This window comes from Neoarius graeffei, chromosome 6, assembly GCF_027579695.1.
Source record: "Neoarius graeffei isolate fNeoGra1 chromosome 6, fNeoGra1.pri, whole genome shotgun sequence".
NCBI lineage: Eukaryota > Metazoa > Chordata > Actinopteri > Siluriformes > Ariidae > Neoarius > Neoarius graeffei.
The window spans coordinates 79,554,228-79,576,367 of record NC_083574.1 but is presented as its reverse complement, the minus strand read 5'-3'; the positions used below and the strand labels follow the sequence as shown (position 1 = coordinate 79,576,367).

At 42.3% G+C, this 22,140-nt stretch overlaps 1 protein-coding gene across 2 annotated transcripts in view; it reads right to left on the bottom strand.

The window, feature by feature from the left end:
• Positions 1-20,388, bottom strand: part of LOC132888093 (src substrate cortactin-like) — a 109,836-nt gene extending 89,448 nt beyond the window's left edge. The window contains exons 1-2 of one of the 2 annotated variants that reach the window (XM_060924072.1): positions 20,265-20,388; positions 15,279-15,362 (exon numbers count right to left, since the gene is read on the bottom strand). In XM_060924072.1, coding sequence (XP_060780055.1) covers positions 15,279-15,362 — 84 coding nt within the window. In that variant the 5' untranslated portion in view covers positions 20,265-20,388. The remainder of the gene's footprint in view (positions 1-15,278; positions 15,363-20,264) is intronic. The other variant, XM_060924073.1, reaches the window with a different exon arrangement.
• Positions 20,389-22,140: the final 1,752 nt, after the last annotated feature.

The window sequence follows — 22,140 nt, the reverse complement described above, 5'->3', positions numbered from 1 at the left end:
ACCTGTTGTATTCACGGCTGTCGTAATAGGTCAGATGATGACATCAAGCGGAGCTTTTATGGAATTCCCACCGTACGGGAGCACGAAGGCGAGCAAACAAAGAAGCTCAGCATACAAAGGAGAAATCTATAGCTTGCGAGAATCAACCGCAAGGATTATCAGCCTTCCAAACACATCAAAGTCTGCTCCGATCATTTTATAAGTGGTAAGTTGTTTAAATAAACAATCAATTGCAAATCCGTTACAGTCCATGAAACATAGGAAGTATAAGGATGAGAAAAAAAAACAGTGAATCGGAAAGCTGCGCACATTTGTGCAGCTTCCCGATTTAAATCAATTCCGATTTAAATCAACTCTATATTATACACACACACACACACACACACACACACACACACATTTATATGCAGTGTTGAGAGCTCTAAAATTCCAATGTTTACATACCTTGGCTGTAATTAGGACACGACTGTCACTTGGGTTTATATGGTGGACTTCACCGACCCAGCCACAGACAAAATAATTGTATGACTCCAGCGACTTGTATGCTTTGAGGTCGTCAAGTGTGTAGGCGCTTTTACTATTCACGAAATAGTTCACAATATCAGGGTACGATATGGATGGCAGCCCTGCATGGTCACTTGAAAATGCATCTTTGTCCACTTCGTAGGGGTCAATTCCCCCAATCAAGGCCAGTTTGGCTGCATACCGTTGTCGTGAGACGTCGTCCAATGTATCCATATACTTCTGTTTGCTTGATTTTGCCGACATTGATCTTTATTTTAGAAAACTATGTAACTTCATAAATTCGTCCGAGATAACGTAGCCGGTAATAGCAATGGTCCGTTTTGTCTGCCCCACAAGATGGCGGCTGGAGGGCGTTCCCGGGAATGCCGTGACGTCAATGAAAACTATGTATATCTAAGCACTTTTGGTTCTTAGAACAGTCTTTCGAGGGACTTTTTAGCTTCTACTTCAGAGGAGGTACTCTCCTAAGACGAGAGGACTCATGAGTGACGGAAGGATGCAGCGACTGGTCCAGACATACAGTAGCGCATGTCGATTGGCCGAACATGAGCCAATGCAGCACCGGCAACCGCCATTTGTAAAAATCTGTGTGAAATGTATGCAGCGTAAACAGCAGCTCTTCAGGTTAGCATTAAAAAATAAAAATAAATAAATAAAAGACATATGGACTGACAAGTCCAGGCTTTCTCTGAGCCTGTGTGTGACTGAGGAAATACAGCAATACTTTGATCCATCTAAGCGACATAAATGTCTCCTCTGATCTGAACGCCCCTCAGACGACAGCTAGAAAAAGCCGCTCCCTCACCAGCCTCGCTTTCCTCGTCTTTTCTCTTCCTTGATGTTAATATGACAAAAAAATAAAATAAAATATGCAGCTTATGTTACCAAGAAGAAAGAGCAGGCTCCTGAAAAGCCAAGACGACACTCCAGTTTTCAATAACATTTTTGAATCTTTTTTTTTTTTAAGTTTTGGTTCTCCAAAACTTACCGTTCACGATACAAGTCCCTGTGAATGAGCCGAAACTACAATCAGAGCTGTGGTTATTGAAAATCAAAATCAGTCTGAGCTCATTCATCTGAATCAGAACTGAGAATTCAACAGCGCTGTGGTATGTAAATGTGGCGATTTATGAATTTTAAATATTTGCATGCCAATATTCCATTCATCCATTTTCTTCCGCTTACCTGAAGTCCGGTTGTGGTGGCAGTAGGCTAAGCAGGGTATTACTGGGTTTCAGTCACGTGACTTTTCTTAGCGGTTTTACCGGAAGTGAAATAGCTGGTGGTCTAAACGGCTGCCGTGGTGCAAACAACTAGCGATACGTTATCAGAGTACGCTCGTAATCTAGAAGCCACTGCTGGCTTTAGATCTCTTCAGAAGATTGCTATGTGCAATGGAATCGACCCCTACAGTCTGGGAAAGAAGGATGCGTCATACGATCTCGAAAACGACCCTCCAGTCGAGTTCCCTGACATCTCGAACTATCTGGTGTCGCAGACATCCTTCTACACCGCAAAACAGATGAAAGCATGGAAGAGTATGGAGGCTTACAACTTTTTTGTATGTGGCTGGGTAAAGGACCTCGGGATCAAGTCGCTGCCGAATGAATCCTGTATTGTTTTTGCCTACGTATTTTTTTTTTAAGCTTTTCGTTCACGTCTTTACAACAAAGTGCTGCAAGTTGAAGTGTAAACAAACAGTTCGCTTGATTCTCACTTGTGAACTTAAAAAAAAAAAAAAAAACAGCTCCCTGCAGGGCTTTAAAGCAGAACTGAAGTCATTTTTAAACTTGCTTTATTTCTTAATTAACGTGTTCTTCAATTACATTTTCGGTTTTAGTAACCTTATATCGTGACTCGTATTGGCAACTAATTGCAATTAAATATCATACTTATCGGCCTATTTGGTTTTTAGCCGTGTTGAATTTAGTTCGTTTGGTCCACGGCAGGCGTCGCTGATCCGCGCGATCTTCACGAGACTTGCGCGAGACTTCGAAACGTGAAGCGTCAGCCAGGTGTCAGTGCCGCCATTTTGAAAACTGTTTTCCAAACGAAATGTTGCACAAAAACGAGTTTAAATGACGATTACTGCCTACTTTTTTCAAACTTTCCTGATTGCTATCAAAAACAAACAACTTCCGGCTTGATTACATCAGCGTTCGAAAGAGGGCGCGTGCATATTCTGACAACGTTGGCAGATGTTGGTCACTGATTTCCGCTGTACGTTTTACTTCCGTCCTACGATGTCTCGCACAGGTCTCAACAAATCTCGTTTACGGCCATCGCTTTGACATATGGACTGATGTATTATATAGCATATTTCAAACACTCAACTTGCTATAGCAGTGACAAAATAGCGATCAAAAATGCGTTCCTATATTTAATAAAATGAGAAATAGAATTCTGATTTTAAAAAATAAATAATTGCCTTCAGTTCTCCTTTAAGTATGACGAAACAGGGGATAAACAGCGCACTGCGGTGTCAGGTGAACCATGTTACCCAACAGCACTGTAATGCCAGTCCATGCATGTCTTTCCCTTGTTATTTTTAGTCATCTTTATGATTCTCACTCCATTCACAATTACAGTGTCTCATCTCATCTCGTTATCTCTAGCCGCTTTATCCTGTTCTACAGGGTCGCAGGCAAGCTGGAGCCTATCCCAGCTGACTACGGGCGAAAGGCGGGGTACACCCTGGACAAGTCGCCAGGTCATCACAGGGCTGACACATAGACACAGACAACCATTCACACTCACATTCACACCTACGCTCAATTTAGAGTCACCAGTTAACCTAACCTGCATGTCTTTGGACTGTGGGGGAAACCGGAGCACCCGGAGGAAACCCACGCGGACACGGGGAGAACATGCAAACTCCGCACAGAAAGGCCCTCGCTGGCCACGGGGCTCGAACCCGGACCTTCTTGCTGTGAGGCGACAGCGCTAACCACTACACCACCGTGCTGCCCATACAATTATAATGTGTACTGGGTAAACTACGTCCAGAGAGTCAAGCCAATTTATTTATTTGTACAAAGCTTTTAACAATAGGCATTGTTGCAAAGTAACTTTACAGATTTTAAACATGTGACCTTAGAAATTTATCCCTCATGAGCAAGCATGGGGAGACCGTGGCAAGGGAAAAAAAAACCAAAAAAAAAAACCACACACCCCTTAGACGACAAGAATGGTTCCTCTCGAGGTTTCTGTCTCGAAAGGGAACCCATCGTCATCTGGGTGATCACAGACAGCGTGATTATAAATAACTGTGGTTAAAAAGTGCAGATGTGTAACAGGAAATTCATTATTAGTTTTAACATGAAGTCTAATTTGTTGAACTGTTCATCGATGGAGACTTGAACAGTTCAAAACTGTTCATGACAACTGCAGTCCTCATGGACTACTTATCTCCAGAGTCTCCTCTCCTCCACTGCTTTTGGCAGGTCATTCTTCATTATTTCAGCGTCTTCAACCAGTCGGTCAACAAATGTTTTTGCAGGATGCCCTCTTGGTCGCTTTCCGTGGGTTGGTTCCTATGGCAACATGTGGCTAACCACCTCATCCTTACTATGGATAGCAACGTCCACAGAATTGCAGTCGTCTTTTCCTTACAGTGGTGCTAACACTAGGAAGATTGCCATACAACACCTGGTTTGGTGTGTGGGACTGCCATTTGATATCAAGTGCTGCTCTTAGGAGCCTTATGTAGGTCAGGGCTCAACATTAAGGACTGCCCGATTGCCCGGGGCAAGTGAAACATGCGACCGGGCAAGTTGGAATGAGCATACATTACGAACTAGCACCACAAAAATGAGGCTTTCTGATCTTTTATTTCAGTTCCTAAAAGCGTCCCTCACTACGTATCCACCATTATGTCTTGGCTGTTTTCTTAGTCTCAGTTTCATTTACTGCTTTGCAAGTTATTTTATATCCCCCCGCTGTTGTTGTATGGTACAGAGTCAGACAGACACCATCTTTCACGCAAGCAAGGCTTAATCTGTCTTCAATATGGTTAATTTTTGTGCTGTTTTTGCTTGTTCAAACAGAGAAAATAGATAAAAGGCGTTACCGTCTCCTGCTATCAAGAAAAACATTAACAAATAGAAGCAAATGCTTCAAGAACAACGAGGAAATGAGCGGTTAAAGAATACGAAGAGAGGAGCTCAGCCTGAAAACTCCAGAGAAATTCACGATTGTATTTAAAATGTAGTTTACAGAAACAAAAGTCGGAAGTGAGGATGGACGAGTTTGCTTAAGAATCTCGTTTTATTTTTTTTCTGCTCACATTCGAGTCGGCTCCTTCATGAAAGTGTTTGATTTTCTTAAAGGTGAAGCCGCTTCCTTATTCAACCCAGATTGGTTTCAAACAACCCGGGCATAAAAAACTCTACAAGGAGCGACATGCGCAATAAATCCTGAAAGAACAGAACAGATTAAGAGCAGAGAGAGCTGGAGCTTCGTTTCTGTTATCAGAGGAACGCAGTCCTGTGCAAGATATTTATATATCTTTTTTTTTCTTAAATCATCCACCCCTAGGTTTATTTAAAAAAAAAAACAAAAAAAAAAACCCACACTGCGTCATTTCAGACCGGCTGCACTGGTTCAGTTACAGGTTGCCAGGTCTGTATAAAATACCCACAACCTACACTAAATTTTAAACTCAAACGTTATCCTGTCATGACGCAACGCGGGGTTTTTTTTTTTTTAGCCTATAGGTAGATGTAACAAAAAAAAAAAAAAAAAAAAAGATATATAAATATTCTCAAACACCGTACTGTTCAAAAGTCTTGGTACCCTATTGTTTTCTTCATACAAAATGTTACAGATTTCTATTTTATGACTTCTAATGAACCTACAGTCAGAGAGAGTTCTACACAAACACACTGAACTTTACAACAGCTGCACGCATGTGAAATGGAAATAAGCTGACGAAGGTAGGAAAAACTATTTTGGATAAAATTGTTATTGTCCGTTACAAGTAAAAAGTCACCGATAACCAAACTTGATGATAAACTTAATCAATAACCAAACTCCAACTCAATGTGTGAGCTTCATTTTATGTTGCAATTTACAACTATTCTATAGTTTTCCTCAAAAAAAAAAAAAGTAGTACTCATAAAATAAGGGGAAAAGTGGAAATTCAGGCCTTTCAATTACATGAAACCTGCGACGGATAACGTTGTAGGTGCCCAAATTAAAAAGACACCCAAATTAAGGTCATGCGCCCAAAATATGCTACCAAAAGTAAAAGTTAAAAAAAAAAAAAAAAGGTGATTCAATAAACTTGGCTGCATAAAACCCAATGTCTTGACTTTCTTCTTTAAAAACACCAAAATTAACGAGAATTAGCATGCATGTCTTGTAACTGATGCAAAATCCGCACCATTCCCATTTTGTTCTGGGTTCGACAAACTAACCGTGAGCCTCGCGCAGAGAACGAATTCTCCATCAACGGCGATCGGCACACCATGATTTCGTGGAGAAGCGAGACTCGCATACCAATGACCAGAGCGGGATTTCCACATTAGGTAAAGCTTCTTTCTTCTTTTATATTGTTTTATGGTGGTTGGCAAACAGCTTTTGGGGGCATTACCGCCACCTTCTGGATTGGAGTGTAGGTACAGTCTGTCTAAGAACCACAACAGTCCCTTTAAGGACTACATTTCCCATCACCAGCTTCCGCGTTGACCTACATCATGCATGGGCGGGATCATCTACGTCACATCCTCCAGGAAGGCATAAGAAACCCGGAGACTCCTAGCTCCTCCTCTTTTGGCGCCGTGATTTCAACACGGACACAGGGAGGAATCGCTCGCTCCGCAAGCAAACCCAAAAAGACGTCTTTTCTTTTCTTTCTTGCAAGAATCAGAGTTTTGCGCTTTTCTTTGTTTACCTTTGGCCACGGTAGACTCCAAGATCGTGCGATTTCAAACTCAGCTTGAGTTTACAACCAGTTTTTCATTTGTTCCTTATAAGTACGTACTACTGCAGCCCAGGCAGTTATTTTAAAGTTAAGAAGCGACTGGATCCTTTTTAACTCAAAAGCTGTGCACAGTATTTAATCAGAGACTTTTCTTTTCATCACGAGCGACCACGCATCGGACCAGGAAGTTCTCTGCGCCTCACGGAAGCGACTCACGTGCTCCACAACGGCGAAACTCCAAAGTCTCGGAACATCTCTTCATAATCTTGCTAGAGGCAAGATACTAAGTAAGACTGGCAAATTTTGGGCATAAAGACTAGTCTTAGGAATTAGCTTTTATTGAAGTAGTGTGAATTTAACCTCAGGAACGGTTTGTTACACTGTAAACACGCAGCGTGCTGAATTGATTTATTGTTTTGTTTTAATCTCTCAGTTGTTTTAATAGATAGGCTGTGCATGCTTCTCTTTATTCCTGACTAACACTTTAATTTCCTTATCACACATTTTGACCTTATCAAGGTTTCAGTGGATTCAGTACTGTTATAAGCTAGTGAAATTAGCCTACGGCTAATTTCTTTTGTCCCATTAGCATCCAAAGCAGGGGCGTCAGAAGCATTTTTAATGTGGAGGGGACACACTGGCAGGGGTCTTCTGCCAGAAAATTTTTAATTAATTAGATGCCATTTCCTGCATTCTGGTGTATTTTTAACAGGTTGTTAAACACCTAATTTTACCTACAAAAGTCACTTAATTCAATGACTATTTTAGAGACTCAACAATAAGTCCTCATTCAACCAGTCCATATATTCATCAGCCTGTTTTTAAACCCACCGCTACGCCTAAGACAATGAGATGAATGTGACACAATTTATCACCAACAATGACTTTATGGGTGCATTTTACCTTTTATTTTGTGTTTTCTATTTAGTTTTAGATGTAACACAACATGCCACTGGGCCAAGCAATAGTGACACTCAACTGTATGTTTAAAAATAAGAATATTCATAATTTCACACAATGACCAGGCATGACATGACATCATGCAAACTTCATAACACAAAATCACGCTGTGTCAAGCAACGGTGACACATAAAAAATAACTTCACGCAATGAACAGGTGCAATTTTGTGCACCACCAACAGTGACTTTAGTGGGTGCATTTTACTTTTTTCCGATTTAGCGATACTCATAACAAAAATGGCATGGCATCATGCAGTCTTCATAACACAAAATTACACTGGGTCAAGCAATGACACATAAGAGAACTTCACACAATGAACAAGTGCAGTTTTGTCAACCTACATGCAATGGTGGTACTACAGTAACATTTACAGATTAGTATAACCAATAGATTTATAGATATAACTCCTTATATTGGTGCCACCACAATTTCTACCACTTCATAACTTTTATCCCCCTTTCCTTCACAATCCACCTGGAATAACATCCATCTCTCTCCATCGCTTTCCTTTCTACTATTCCTTCCCCATACACTGATTTCCCAGCTTACTTTCCAGAAAACTGGCAAAGACCAGACAAAACAAGTTCTTCAAATCAAACAGGGAATCAGTAAATATCATCAGAGCAGACTTGACCTCATTCTTGGCATTACAGTAAGGTAGGCCTACTGGGTTTGAATTAAATGATAGCTAAGGTTAAGCTAGCTGATACATCTAACATTGACTAGACATTTCCATTGGGACAAAAAAAAAAAAAAAAAACGTCCTGTGGGGAAATTTTGACTGACTTTCCGCTTCTTTGTTAAGAATGTCCTCATGTCCATTGTGTCTGGGGAGGAGCAAATACTGCAAACAATTCATCATCAACCAAGAATACCCCATTTCATTGCTTAGTTGAACATTAATTTAACATGTCCGAGGGTTAATTTTGAGGGCAGATAACAAAAGAATAAGGTTTTAGCAAAAGCTAGACATTGTGAGGTTGCAATGGGGCTGACATCACCTCCTCCACTTTCCAGCAGCTGCACCAACATTTCTCTGCTCGCGCGGAGATTCACTTCACTCGCGCGTGGTGAGCTGTTGTAGGGAACGCCCGGAAAACCCGGAGTGGATTTTCAGTGGTCTGTGTATGGAGCACTTGCATGTGACATCACAGCCGATCCAGATTGTGACAGACGCCATCTTGTCGGTCAAACGCCATATTTCCGCCTTCTACTTCTACTTCTGGTTCTACTTCTACCTTTTCTTCTGGAAAACCCTACTATATACAATTCTACTACAACGGCTGCGGCTACAAGCTCTCCCTACCTGTGCACGTTTATGTTTTTTGTGTGTATTTTTGCGTGTTGTTCGTCTGTACCGAACTTCAATATCCACTACAACCGTATGGACTTACTGGACATTGGTTTCCAGCAGAAAATGACGGTTTGTAGCGATTTCCATCGCATGCACAGCATTCCGGACGAGATAGCGAGACCAGCGGGGTCTCTGTGGATTGTTATCGGAAGCAAAGCGAAGGAGGTGGCGCCAGGAGCGGAAGCAAAAGCGAGGCTGCAGAGCCGGCCTGTTGACTAAGCTCAGAAAACAACCACTCAAATCTCCACTGCTAAGCCTCTACCTCTCCAACGCCAGATCCATGGTAAACAAGATGGACGATTTGGAATTACAGCTGGAATTACCTTATTCTATAATCGGCTGGTCAGTGCTATACTAGATACTGATATAGTGTTAGTACTCAATACTTAAGTGACTTACCCATCCAATGAGGATAGTTATTTTCTTGTTTACAAGATGCCACATCTGAGTCGCTGACAAATCCTGAATTTCTGTAAAGATGACTGTCCAGAGATTTATAAGCACACAGTGCTTCACCACTGAACAGCGAGGGAAAGTTAATGAGGTAATTATACACGTCTGGGTATTCTGCTGGCAGTTCAACATCCACTGACACAGTCATGAAAACTACGTCTGGTAAGCCATAAGGGTCACTAATCTGTAGGTCGTTTATTTTAGACATATATCTAGTTATCTGTTCATTAGAAAAATGAGCTGTGTAGTCCATCGGTTGAAATTGATCCATTCTGTACACGAGTGTAGCAGTATTCAGCTGTGTTTTTTTACCGACAAGATGGCGGCTGTGTACTTTCCGGTCACGTGACTGCAAGATCTCTATTCTCTTATCGATCAAGTGGAATGGATTCTTTCACGAAGCAATAGAAACGGCGCTGGGTGAACTAATATTTTATGTTAAATGTGGGGGGGTCCAAACGAAGAATTATGAAATGTGAGGGGGACATGTCCCCTTCACATTCAATGGTGGCGACGCCCATGATCCAAAGCTAAGTGTATTGTCTTAGAAACACATGGTGGTCCTCCCCCACTCACAGACATACCTAGACATACCAGACATCCCACGCTAGCCTTCTGCTCAGGCCATAGGGCCTTTCTCACACACAGGCCACACACACAAGCACACATTAGCAACACGTGCTAATTCTTTGTTTTACTTCGATAACATTCCTTTGCCTTAGCTAGCAACCAAGCTAGGCCTGACACACACAAGCACATCTTAATTGCCACACAAAGCTAATCTTTTGTTTTCACCACAACACACACCCACACCATATCATATTTGTATATAATGATTCCATCTGCTATTATCCATTTTTATCTTTGTTATAATAAATTCCATTATTATTGAAACTGTGTGTATTTATTTGTGTTCCAATATTTCTTAAGTTGCCCAATCTCCCAAAGAATTCAAAAAGGTGCATACAAGTTATGTAATATGGTAAGTGATCATAATAATTTGGAATATACCGTAATTTAGCTGTTTGGTAATTTATTATTAAGCACCAAAATTAATGGTATTAAGTAATGAGACTGATTCCATGAGTGATTTAATGATAATGTGAAACTGATTCAATTTAAACCATTCAAATGAGACTGATTCAATTTAATTATTAACCTTCAGATTTAATGAGACTGATTTAATGAGACTGATCACTTAATAATTACCAAATGCACCTACAGGAGTGTGAACCAGAACGTGTACGACCCTATTGTGCTAAATTCTCCTAATAGACCCTTTCGCAGTAAACATCATTCATACGCAAGAGGAAATTGCGCGCGCAGCCTGGACTCAAAAAAGACTCCGCGACGGTCAGACTGACTTTTGGCGACGGTAGAGACGAGAAGAAATATTTGGAAGAAATGCCTAGTTGTTGTGTTGTCGGGTGTCAGAATCGTAGCAGTGACGGGGTTAAAATGTTCAGAATTCCAGCAGGATCTCACCCATTCCAAAAAAAATCGCCGACGTCTATGGCTACAAGCCATCAAACGTGTAGACTGGGATGAAAGCACCATCAAAAATGCGCGGGTTTGCAGCGCCCACTTCATCACAGGTAAGATCAGGCTATTTATTAAATCTCTCTTTTTTATTCTTTCTAGTCTTCGTTTATTGATGTAGCAAAATACTTTGGTAGCGTTTGTCTGATTAGCTGGGTCATAGTTACACAATGTAATGAATATTGTTAGCATGTTAACTTAGCTTTGCATGCAGTTTTGTTTGTAGGAGAGGTCTCGCTTGACTCAAGCAGTCCAGATTCTGTGCCATCATTATTTGTGTCTGCCGAAAATCACAATTTTAAAGCAAGGATGGAAATGTAAAATTGTGTGCCCTCACTCTAAATGCCAACTTACGCTGACTGCTCTAACCTAGCTCCCGCCCCGTTCAGTTTCATTTCTGCTCTCTGCCTCTCGCTTTTTACGCAGCTCTGATTTCTCTTAGCTGCACTCTTTACACCATCATTCCTTTCACGCCATTACCTCCTGCAAATTGCTGTTTAGTGTTGGTATTTGCTGTTGTAGCTAAAGCCACAGTGCCATCACATCACTGGCATCATTTGATTAAAACAAAATGAATATGAATGTCCCATTGTTAATCAAGTTGTAGTCTCGCTGTAACCAGAATGTTGATGGCAGGCTACTTTTGTAAATAGTTTTTTTTTTTTTTGAGTTTGACATTTTTTGTAAATAGTATGACTGCCTTCAGGTATCAGAGGAAAACTTAGGCTAGGCTACGTTCACACTGCAGGCTGAAGTGACTCAAATCCGATCTTTTCGCCCATATGTGACCTGTATCCGATCTTTTATTGACAATATGAACGACACAGATCCGATTTTTTCAAATCCGACCCAGGCCGTTTGGATATGTGGTCCTAATTCCGATTCCTATCCGCTCTTTTCATATGCGACTTCAGTCTGAACCGCCAGGTCGCATTCATCCGACTTACACGACATCAACAAGCCACAAACGTCACTATTCTGCGCTGAAGTAGGCGGCGGGTCTCTCAAAAAAAGTTCCAACAACATGGCGCATAATCACGGGCGCAGATAGAGGGTGGGACTCGTCCCACCCAGATTTAAATTCACCTCGTTCGGTCCCCCCCGCTTATAGGGAGGAAAAAACACCTATGCTGTCTTTCTTTGCATAAGGCAAACCTCACGGAAAAATCAAAAGACTAATTACCATTCGGTTTATTGAGGTGCACAGCAGTACATACATAGTTGCAACAACTCACATAAAACAAAGACTGATATTCGGTTGGTTGAGCTGCACAGACTGCACAGGTTGCGAGCTTGAGCTTGGTTGCTATGGTAACCCACAACAAGTTTGACAGGCACATCGGGGTTGGGGTTGGTTTGCTGGCAGCTTTGTCCCCCCCAGTTCAAAAAACGCATCTGCGCCCCTGCACATGACATCAATGCGAGGGACGCTTCGGGCTGTGAAGGTTCTGAATCTTCTCAATGGAAGGACGCAGAGGTTAGGGAGCTGATTTCAAGCTAGATTGGATGGATCATACCGCAACCGGGCGGTTTTACTTCTGTAAACACTGGCCATGCTCACTGCGTGTGACGTCGTCGTATCCTGCAATGCGCATGCGGAACACTTAGGTCGCTTTTTGTTCGTACTGAGGATCACATACAAGTCGCATATATTTGTTAATGTGAACAACCTCACAAAAAAAATCGGATTTCACAAAAAAAATCGGAATTGAGCATTAAGCCTTGCAGTGTGAACGTAGCGTTACTAACATCGTCCATTCACTCTTTAATTAAACGCGGATCCGGTAGGCGATGTCCACTTGTTAAGAGTTAACTTATTTATATAGCATTCTCGATCTTGTAACGACAATTGTTTTGCATAATCTGACAGCTCATAATGCCAGTCTATGGGCAGCGCCATTGTTTCATCCTAGCAACGGTCGGTTTGTTTACAAACATGCCAAGGGGTCTATAATTCCTTTATCATTTAAAAACAGCCCAAAATCCCACATTATCTGACCTCAACTGCAATCTCTCTCTGATCCCTAGTGTCATAGGATTTAAATCAGGTAAAAGACTGAATAAAAGAGAGCTATTCAGGACACAACTGTGTGTATTTAAGATACAGCTCGCATCTTAAATCCACACGGTTGTGCAAGTGTGGGTGGAATCGGTGACTTGGAGCTTGGCCCTCTTGTTGATGGTCTTCGACACTGGCCTTTCATTTAAACTAAGATCTTTTACCTGACTACATGCTGTGAATTGCGCTGCCGATTCTTGCGATGTGACTGAAAAACCTTTTGTGTCGCAGGTCGGCGACAGGTTCGTCTCTTCGATGGCAACAGCGCAGAACTTGCTTTTTCATTCCCAGGCTCCGTTCCTCCAGGCTCTCCTCAGGCCCCGACACATCTAAATACTAACTGTATTCTATTTATTTTTGTCATGTACATCAAGAGGGATTAATGCTGAAGACGTTTTGCAATTAAGGTAAAAATAACATTCATAGATTTCTTTATTTATTCATAACTTCGTAGCTAAAAAAGCAGCGGCAGGTTTCAAACACAGAGCGCTGGGAAAACAGCACTTTGTGCGTGCAGAAAAGCCCAAATTACCCTGCATCACGACGGAAAAAGCCCAAATTCAGAAATACAAGGTGTAGCCCGAATTATGTAATTGAAAGGCCTGAAATTAACCCCCGCTTCCCTCCCAGGGCAAGTGGGTTTCAAAGTTAAATATCAAGCCCTGTAGGTCCCATCTCATTTTCTATCCAATGCCTTTCTGCTCAGGTTTGATTTCCATCCTCGACATAGCCGACCATGGTTTTGCAAGTCCTAAGCCATCACAACAAAACTAAAGGGGTGTTCACACGGCACATATTTGCATCGATGCTGCACCAATGGATGCATTTTGTTGCGATATATCTTACACCGGTGTAAATTTTGTCGAGCGTTCACACGTCACAAACCTGCTTACTAGAGAGAAGCGTGTTAGCACCGGTGCAGCCCCGCTTGCGTTCACACGGCAGTTTTTGCGACCGTGCTATACGATAGTAGTAATGCGGAAATTAAATATGCGCAAGCGTGAAAATGTACTTCCTTTTCCCGGTTGTCATGGCATCACCAAGCGCCGGGAAAACAACGTGGATGAAGACACCAGTGTTGCCAGATACTGCTGACGTTTTCCAGCCCAAAATATGTTCAAATCCACCAAAATGCACTTAAAACCGCCCAATCTGGCAACACCGGAAGACATGCAGTTCTGTTGTTGTTGATATTCGCCATTTTGGAAGCGCAAAATACCAGGATGCAAATTATGCAATGCCCATATGTAATCGACTCTCCTCATGCGTAGCGAGTCTACCCCTGTAGCGTTCAGACGGCCCATTTTATATCGGTGCTGCCCCGCAAACTAGCATTTACTCCGGAGTAAATTTCTTAAACCGCCTCCCGAGCAGGGTTAGATTTGCACCGGTTTAAGCAGCTTTCAGGGGCTACACCGCTATAACTTTGTACCGTGTGAACGCTCTACCGGGGCAGCCCCAGTGCTACACCGGAGTAAAAGTTGCCGTGTGAACACCCCTTAAGCGTCCAGAGCCATCTTCTATGTGACTGTGGCCGTCCTCTCCAGGAGCGATGCGATGAGACTCCAGCCAGAAGTAGGGCATCAGGATGGATCAGGCAGGTCTGAGGAGCAGGAGAAGCCAGCGTCGCCGGTATCTCAGGATTGACGTGTAACGTGTTCAGTGAATGACTGAAGCCCATCAGCCCCCTCTACCTTAAGAGGAAACGGGCAACCCTCAGGCCACACGTTAGTGAACTATCCTCTGCACGGTGGCAACACTGACATGGTAGGGTACACGTTTGTGTGGACCACCAAATGTTAGAGCATATTAAACAGGTTTATATTAATACACATGCTCAAACAAGTCATGGTTTCTATAGCAAGTGTCTCATTCACAGGAACACTACCTCATCTGAGGATGCTAATAAGAAGATTAACAAGATAACGGTTGAGATGGTGATCCTGCTAGAACAAGACATTTGTTATTGCAGATATATACGGTCAGTCCCTCGCTAGCTTCTCTTTTCTCTCTTCAAGTTGCGAGAACGTCCGGAAGAAATCCTCATGCCGAAACACCTGACCATTTCGAAGCGCCTGAACGAGTCTCCAGTGTCAATGCTTCGAAATGGTCAAGTGTTTCGCCATGAGGATGTCTTCCGGACAAGAGTGTTGGTGCTTTTGAATTTCTCACAACTACAAAAAAAGAGTAAAGGAATGACTGTTTATAGCTGCTATAACAGCAAGGAACTCTCTTCACAGACGTTCTACAGCATTAAACCCAACTATAAATCCATCTTTTAAAAAAAAAAAAAAAAAAGACATTCTTGAGTGTAAGAAGCAACTTATGAAGCCCTTAGTCATGTGAAAATAACGAACTTCGGTTTGGTAACCACATCGGACCATACAATTGGTGATTATTTTCATACAACACTACAACCTGTTATGGAAAGAAAAGAAAAAGTCGTCCGACTTTCCTTCCTCACCTCAAAGTCAGGATCCGTCTCCCAGTCGTCGGCGCCATCGTCAACGGTAACCGAGACGGAACGACCAGCTGCTGCTTTCCACATCTGACACACACACACACACACGTATTGTGAGGGATTTGCATTCACTGTACAGAGTGAATTATACACAAATGTGAAATAAAAAACACCAACAGCTGACAGAGCCAACTTCCTGTTATTCTTTGCTCGTAATTGTTCTAAGCAACTGTGAATTCCAGTGTTTCTGGGAACGTTAGCAGTAGAGGAGACGACACCGGTAACAACGCTGGACGTGAAGATTTTAAAGCCGGGTTTGGTTGTTAAAAAAAAAAAAAACGAGCTGCTTGTGCAACATCTGGCGAAAACGTGTCTCGGACCATCTGAAGTGGTTCGACTGATCAGACGGAAATGATTTAATTGCTTCTTGAGTTTATATATAAAAGCAGACTACTCGCATCCAGATACGCACCTGACACATAAAAGACACACTGGGTGCGGGCACGCATGCTGAAAACCTCATCATCCATAACTAAAAGGCGTTGATGAATTTTCTACAAACGGCAGCTCTGCCAAGGTTCGCATTAACACACTCGTCCAAATAAGATACCATTTTTATAGCAAACAGCTGATTCTGAGGGATTCCTAGACAGGAAATACCTCAAATAAAAAAAAATAATAATAATAATAGGCGGCACGGTGGTGTAGTGGTTAGCACTGTCGCCTCACAGCAAGAAGGTCCTGGGTTCGAACCCCGTGGCCGGCGAGGGTCTTTCTGTGTGGAGTTTGCATGTTCTCCCCGTGTCCGCGTGGGTTTCCTCCGGGTGCTCCGGTTTCCCCCACAGTCCAAAGACATGCAGGTTAGGTTAACTGGTGACTCTAAATTGAGCGTAGGTGTGAATGTGAGTGTGAATGGTTGTCTGTGTCTATGTGTCAGCCCTGTGATGACCTGGCGACTTGTCCAGGGTGTACCCCGCCTTTCACCCGTAGTCAGCTGGGATAGGCCCCAGCTTGCCTGCGACCCTGTAGAACAGCATAAAGCGGCTAGAGATAATGAGATGAGATAATAATAATAATAATAATAAAACCAAAACATTAAGAGTGTAAGCAAAAAGACCTTGATGAGGGAAGAACTCTTTATAGCTGCTATAAATGTTAAGGGTTTAAAGAAACTAATGACACGCACCGATCAGCCATAACGTTAAAACCACTGATTCTCTCATTACAGTGGCACCTGTCAAAAGGTGGGAAATATTAAGCAGCAAGAGAACAGTCGGTTCTTGAAGTTGATGTGTTGGAAGCAGGAAAAACGGGAAAGTCTAAGGATCTGAGTGACTCTGAGAAGGGCCAAATTATGATGGCGAGGGGACGGGGTCTGAGCATCTCCAACACGCCACATCTTACGGGATGTTCCCGGTATGCAGTGGTTAGTACTGAACAAAAAGTGGTCCAAGGAAGGGCAACTGGTGAACCGGCGACAGGGTCGTGAACACCCAAGGCTCGCTGATGCGTGTGCTGAGCAAAGGCGAGCCCGTCTGGTCTGATCCCACGTAAGATCTACTGTTGCGCAAAGTGCTGAAAAAAAAGCTAATGCTGGCTAAAACGGAAAGGTGTCAGAACACACACACTGCCTCACAGTTTGGTGCATACGGAGCTGTTTAACCACAGACCGGGTCAGAGCGTCCGTCCATCCCGACCCCCGTCTACTGCTGAAAGGATCTTCAAATCGGCATGTGAGCATCAGAACTGGACCATGGAGCAGTGGAAGGACGTGGTCTGGTCTGAGGAGTCACGTTTTCTTTTACGGCCAGCTGCGGGTGCGGAGCTTCTCTGGGGAAGAGATGGTGGCTGAGGCAGTGCGATTCTCTGGGCAACGTTCTGCTGGGAAACCTCGCATTCTTGTGGATGTTACTCTGACCAACTCCACCTCTACATGGCGACCGTACTCCCTAATGGCAGTGGCCTCTTTCAGTAGGATCACACACACTGCAAAAACTGTTGAGGAACATGACTTGGCCTCCAAATTTCCCTGATCTCGATCCAATTGGGCATCCGTGGGACGTGTTGGACAAACAAGTCCGATCCACGGAGGCTCCACCTCACAACTTACAGGACTTAAAGGATCTGCTGCTCACATCTTGGTGTCGGATACCACAGAACACCTTCAGAGGTCTGAGGAACCCATGCCTTGATGGGTCCAAGCTGTTTTGGCAGCACAAGGGGGATGGACACAAAAATGCATCCAATGTATGAGTTAAGTGTTAAAAACAAACAAAAAACCTTTGGAACAGCAACACAGTTCCTACAACACAAGTGTTATTTCTTTCTGCTTTGGTACTGTGCAAAAGTCTTAGGCACCCTATGTTTTTTGTAGTACAAATTTTGTGATCGAATTTTATGACTTCTACATTATCAAGTCAGTACAAAAACTGAAAAGAAAAAAAAAATTCCAAATATTAGTTTTCAAGCACAAAATTAAATATTACAGGAAAAAAAAAAAGTTTGTATCTGAGCAGCATATTCCATAAGAGACCAATTTCAGATTAAAAAAAGAAAACATAATGAAGGTTGCTGGGTTTTGCGGCAAAATTAAGACGCGAGTGTGGCAGTCAAAGTGTCCAGAAGAACTGCGGCTGGTTCTGTAAGATGCTCAGTAAAACTGACGGCTCATTTCCTTATCAAACTGCACTCGTTGGAACGAGACCTTTTTTTTTTTTTTTAAAAGCAAAGGGTCGTCTCACACCAAATACTGACTTTGTTTCGTTTCATTTCTTACTGTTTACTGCTTTTTATAGTATTTTTAATATCGAAACATTTCATTATAACTGAAGGCATCTTTGCTCTACAGAATTTCTCTGCATGAGCCCAATACTTTTGCACAGGACTAACCGAAATTGTTCCATTGCTACGGTACTTGACTCCAGTATGTACCAGTGTTGTAGTTGAGTCACTAAACCTCGAGTCCGAGTCCAGTCTCGAGTCCGAGAACAAGACTCCAACTGCACCATCTGACGGTGGCTGTTGCTGCCTTTACGTGAAAGCGTCTCTGCTGCTGTGCTGGACTGATGTTACTGCTCGACTGCACCATTTGAGTTAACAGGCTACAGATAAAAAGCTTGTTCATCGCTTAGCAAGCCCCGCCCACTATCAATAGAGCAAATAACGAGAGACGGTTAACACTAGCTAGTTTGTCGCTCAGCAAGCCCCACCCACTATCAACAGATATAATTTCCTTCACTGGGTGGAGTCTTGCCAAACGACGATTGGAGTTCGAGGTCGTCCCTTTGATAGTTCTTCTACATTCCCACTGCACAAGAAGTCCGTATAAGCAAAGCGGATAATCCTAGGGGCGTTTTACCGCCATTAAATGTTAGTTTGTTCCTGAACACGACGTATGAACAGGTGAATGTGCATTCTCTTGCATGAAATTAAGATAAAAATTAATGTAGATATAAACCTTACGAAAAATGAAGACTCTTTAAATTACGAGTCCGAATGCAGTTAAGGCACAAGTCCGAGTCATCAGCGCTCAAGTCGAATCACGAGTCGGACTCGAGTACTACAAGCCTGGTATGTAGTTTGTTTGTTTTGGGGGTTTTTTTTTAATAGAATTGTGCGATTGTCATATGATTAATCTTTGAAGAAAAAAAAGGACATTAAAGATGTTTATGAATTGGACATGCTTGATCTGGTCTCCTGCTGAACACTCACTAAATTTCCAAGCGTCCATGATGATCTCATCTCATTATCTGTAGCCGCTTTATCCTGTTCTGCAGGGTCGCAGGCAAGCTGGAGCCTATCCCAGCTGACTACGGGTGAAAGGCGGGGTACACCCTGGACAAGTCGCCAGGTCATCACAGGGCTGACACATAGACACAGACAACCATTCACACTCACATTCACACCTACGGTCAATTTAGAGTCACCAGTTAACCTAACCTGCATGTCTTTGGACTGTGGGGGAAACCGGAGCACCCGGAGGAAACCCACGCGGACACAGGGAGAACATGCAAACTCCACACAGAAAGGCCCTCGCCGGCCACGGGGCTCGAACCCACCCGGACCTTCTTGCTGTGAGGCGACAGCGCTAACCACTACACCACAATGCAGTCCACGTCCATGATGATGATGATGATGATGATATTTCACAAGCTGAATATCCTTGTGTGTCGTATCAGCTTTTTTTTTTTTTTTAAACCAGCAAACCCCAAATCCCTACAGAGCATGTGGAAAAGACAAGACGTCCGGAAGCTGCTTTTCTTCCTTCTCTTAAAAGCATCTAATGTAAACTCGATCTAGCCCACTCCGTTGAATAACAAACATTAACCAGGGTTCTGTTTTCATTCTTCACACTTTTTTTAAATCTCCAACCACACCCAAAAGTGGGCACTTTACAGGAGTGTGTAAGGCCTTGCAGCAGACTGTTATTTCATCCAAACACAATAATAAAACACTAAAAACATTAGTCTTCTGCATTGTTTGGTCTTTTTTCCACCTGTATAAAACAATTATTAATCTACACTGAAGATAAAATACAGAAATTCTCTAGATTTCTATTTATTTATTTATAAAAATCTTTAAAGAAAAAAAATGAAGCCAGATGTGTTTTTTTTTTTAAATCTTAGTAAACAGGAACAAATAATAATTTCCCTCTTTTAAAATGACATGTTTAAAAATAGTTTGCAGTAATTGATGCATTGCACTAAATCAACCCTATGCTTATTAATTACACTCAAACACAGCTGCTTTTTTAAATCCTATAAGACTTATTACACTTATACAGGGATATTATTTTTAATCCAGGTCTGGTTTTCTTTTTTTTTTCCTTTTTTTTTTTTTAAGAGCTCAAACACACATGGATTTGAGAGTAAAAGCTATTTCCTGCTCTGTTCCTCTGGGTCCAAATTATTTCACCTCTATCTGCTCTGGATCACATTCTCTTCTATTCTAAACACCACCACTGCCTTTCAGTTCTGTCTTTTCACTTACCGCTTTTCTGCAATTTCTTTGCAAACTTTGAGGGAGGAAAAAAAAAGAGCAAAAGAAAATCAGATTCGGTTGGAACCACTTGAACGCTGAAAATGGTCGAAACCTTGGCGAGAGATGTTCTTTTTCCCACACGTATTCAGGAGACCCCGCCCCCTGCGCTGCGATTGGCTAGTAGATAACCGAGTTTCAGCACTACTATTGGCTACTAGTGCCAACGCACGAGGAGTTTATTGGATGAGCAGTAGAAACAGCCTATTAGAGAAAGAAAGGCGGGATTATAAAATATAGGTGTGTTTAAAAAAAAAACGCCAGCTTGGAAGCGTTCCCACAGCTTCCACTCTTCCGGTTTTCCCACTTTGATTCCAACTTCCGGGTTGGAGTCACAGCGCCTCCTCTGACGGAAAGTGGAAGTGAAATAGGTATTTTCTTTTTGGTGTTGTTACTCATAGTGCATGTCAAAAAATTAGAATACCGTGAAAAAGTTCCTTTTGTTTCATAATTTAATTCAAAAAGGTAAACTTTCATATATTCTATATTCATTACGTGTAAAGTGAAATATTTAAAGCCATTTTTTGTTTTAATTTTGATGATTATGGCTTATAGCTCATGAAAATCAGAAATCCAGTATCTCAAATGATTAGAATATTCCCTAAGATCAGCCAAAAAAAGGATTTACAATACAGAAATGTCCAACTTCTGAAAAGTATATTCATTTATACACTCAATACTTGGTTGGGGCTCCTTTACCATGAATTACTGTATCAATGCGGTGTGGCATGGAGGTGATCAGTCTGTGGCACTGCTGAGGTGTTATTGAAGCCCAGGTTGCTTCGATAGTGGCCTTCAGCGTATCTGTATTTTTGGGTCGGGTGTTTCTCATCTTCCTCTTGACAATACCCCATAGAGTCTCTATGGGGTTCAGGTCAGGCAAGTTGGCTGGCCAATCAAACACAGTAATATCATGGTCAGCAAACCATTTGGTAGTAGTTTTGGCACTGTGGGTAGGTGCCAAGTCCTGCTGGAAAAGGAAATCAGCATCTCCACAAAGCTCGTCAGCAGATGGAAGTATGAAGTGCTCTAAAATCTCCTGGTAGATGGCTGTGTTGACTTTGGACTTGATAAAATACAGTGGACCAACACCAGCAGATGACATGGCACCCCAAATCATCACAGACTGTGGAAACTTCACACTGGGCTTGGATTCTGTGCCTCTCCACTCTTCCTCCAGACTCTAGAACTGTGATTTCCAAATTAAATGCAAAATGTACTTTCATCTGAAAAGAGGACTTTGGACCACTGAGAAACAGTCCATTTCTTTCTCTCCTTAGCCCAGATAAGACACTTCTGACATTGTCTCTGGCTCAGGAGTAGCTTGATATTAGGAATGCAAAAGTTGTATCCCCTTTCTTGAAGATGTTTGTTCGTGATGGGTCTTGATACACTGACACCAGCCTCAGTCCACTGCTTGTGAAGCTCTCCCAAGTTCTTGAATCAACTTTTCTTGACAATCCTCTCAAGACTGCGGCCATCCCTGTTGCTTGTGCACCTTTTCCAGCCACCCTTTTCAGCAATGATCTTTTGTGGCTTACCCTCCTTGTGGAGGGAATCAGTGATCATCTTCTGGACAACAGTCAAGTCAGCAGTCTTCCCCATGATTGTGGTTGTGTGTACTGAACTAGACCGAGAGATACACTGTGTTCATACTGTTTTACTCAAACTCGAAATGAAATATTCTAATATTTTGAGATGGGTTTTTTGTGTTTTTGTAGTGTATGCCATACTGATTAAAATTAAAATAGAAAAATGCTTGAAACATTTATGTGTAATGAGTCTATAATATATAACTTTCACTTTCTTAAATAACTGATGGAAAATA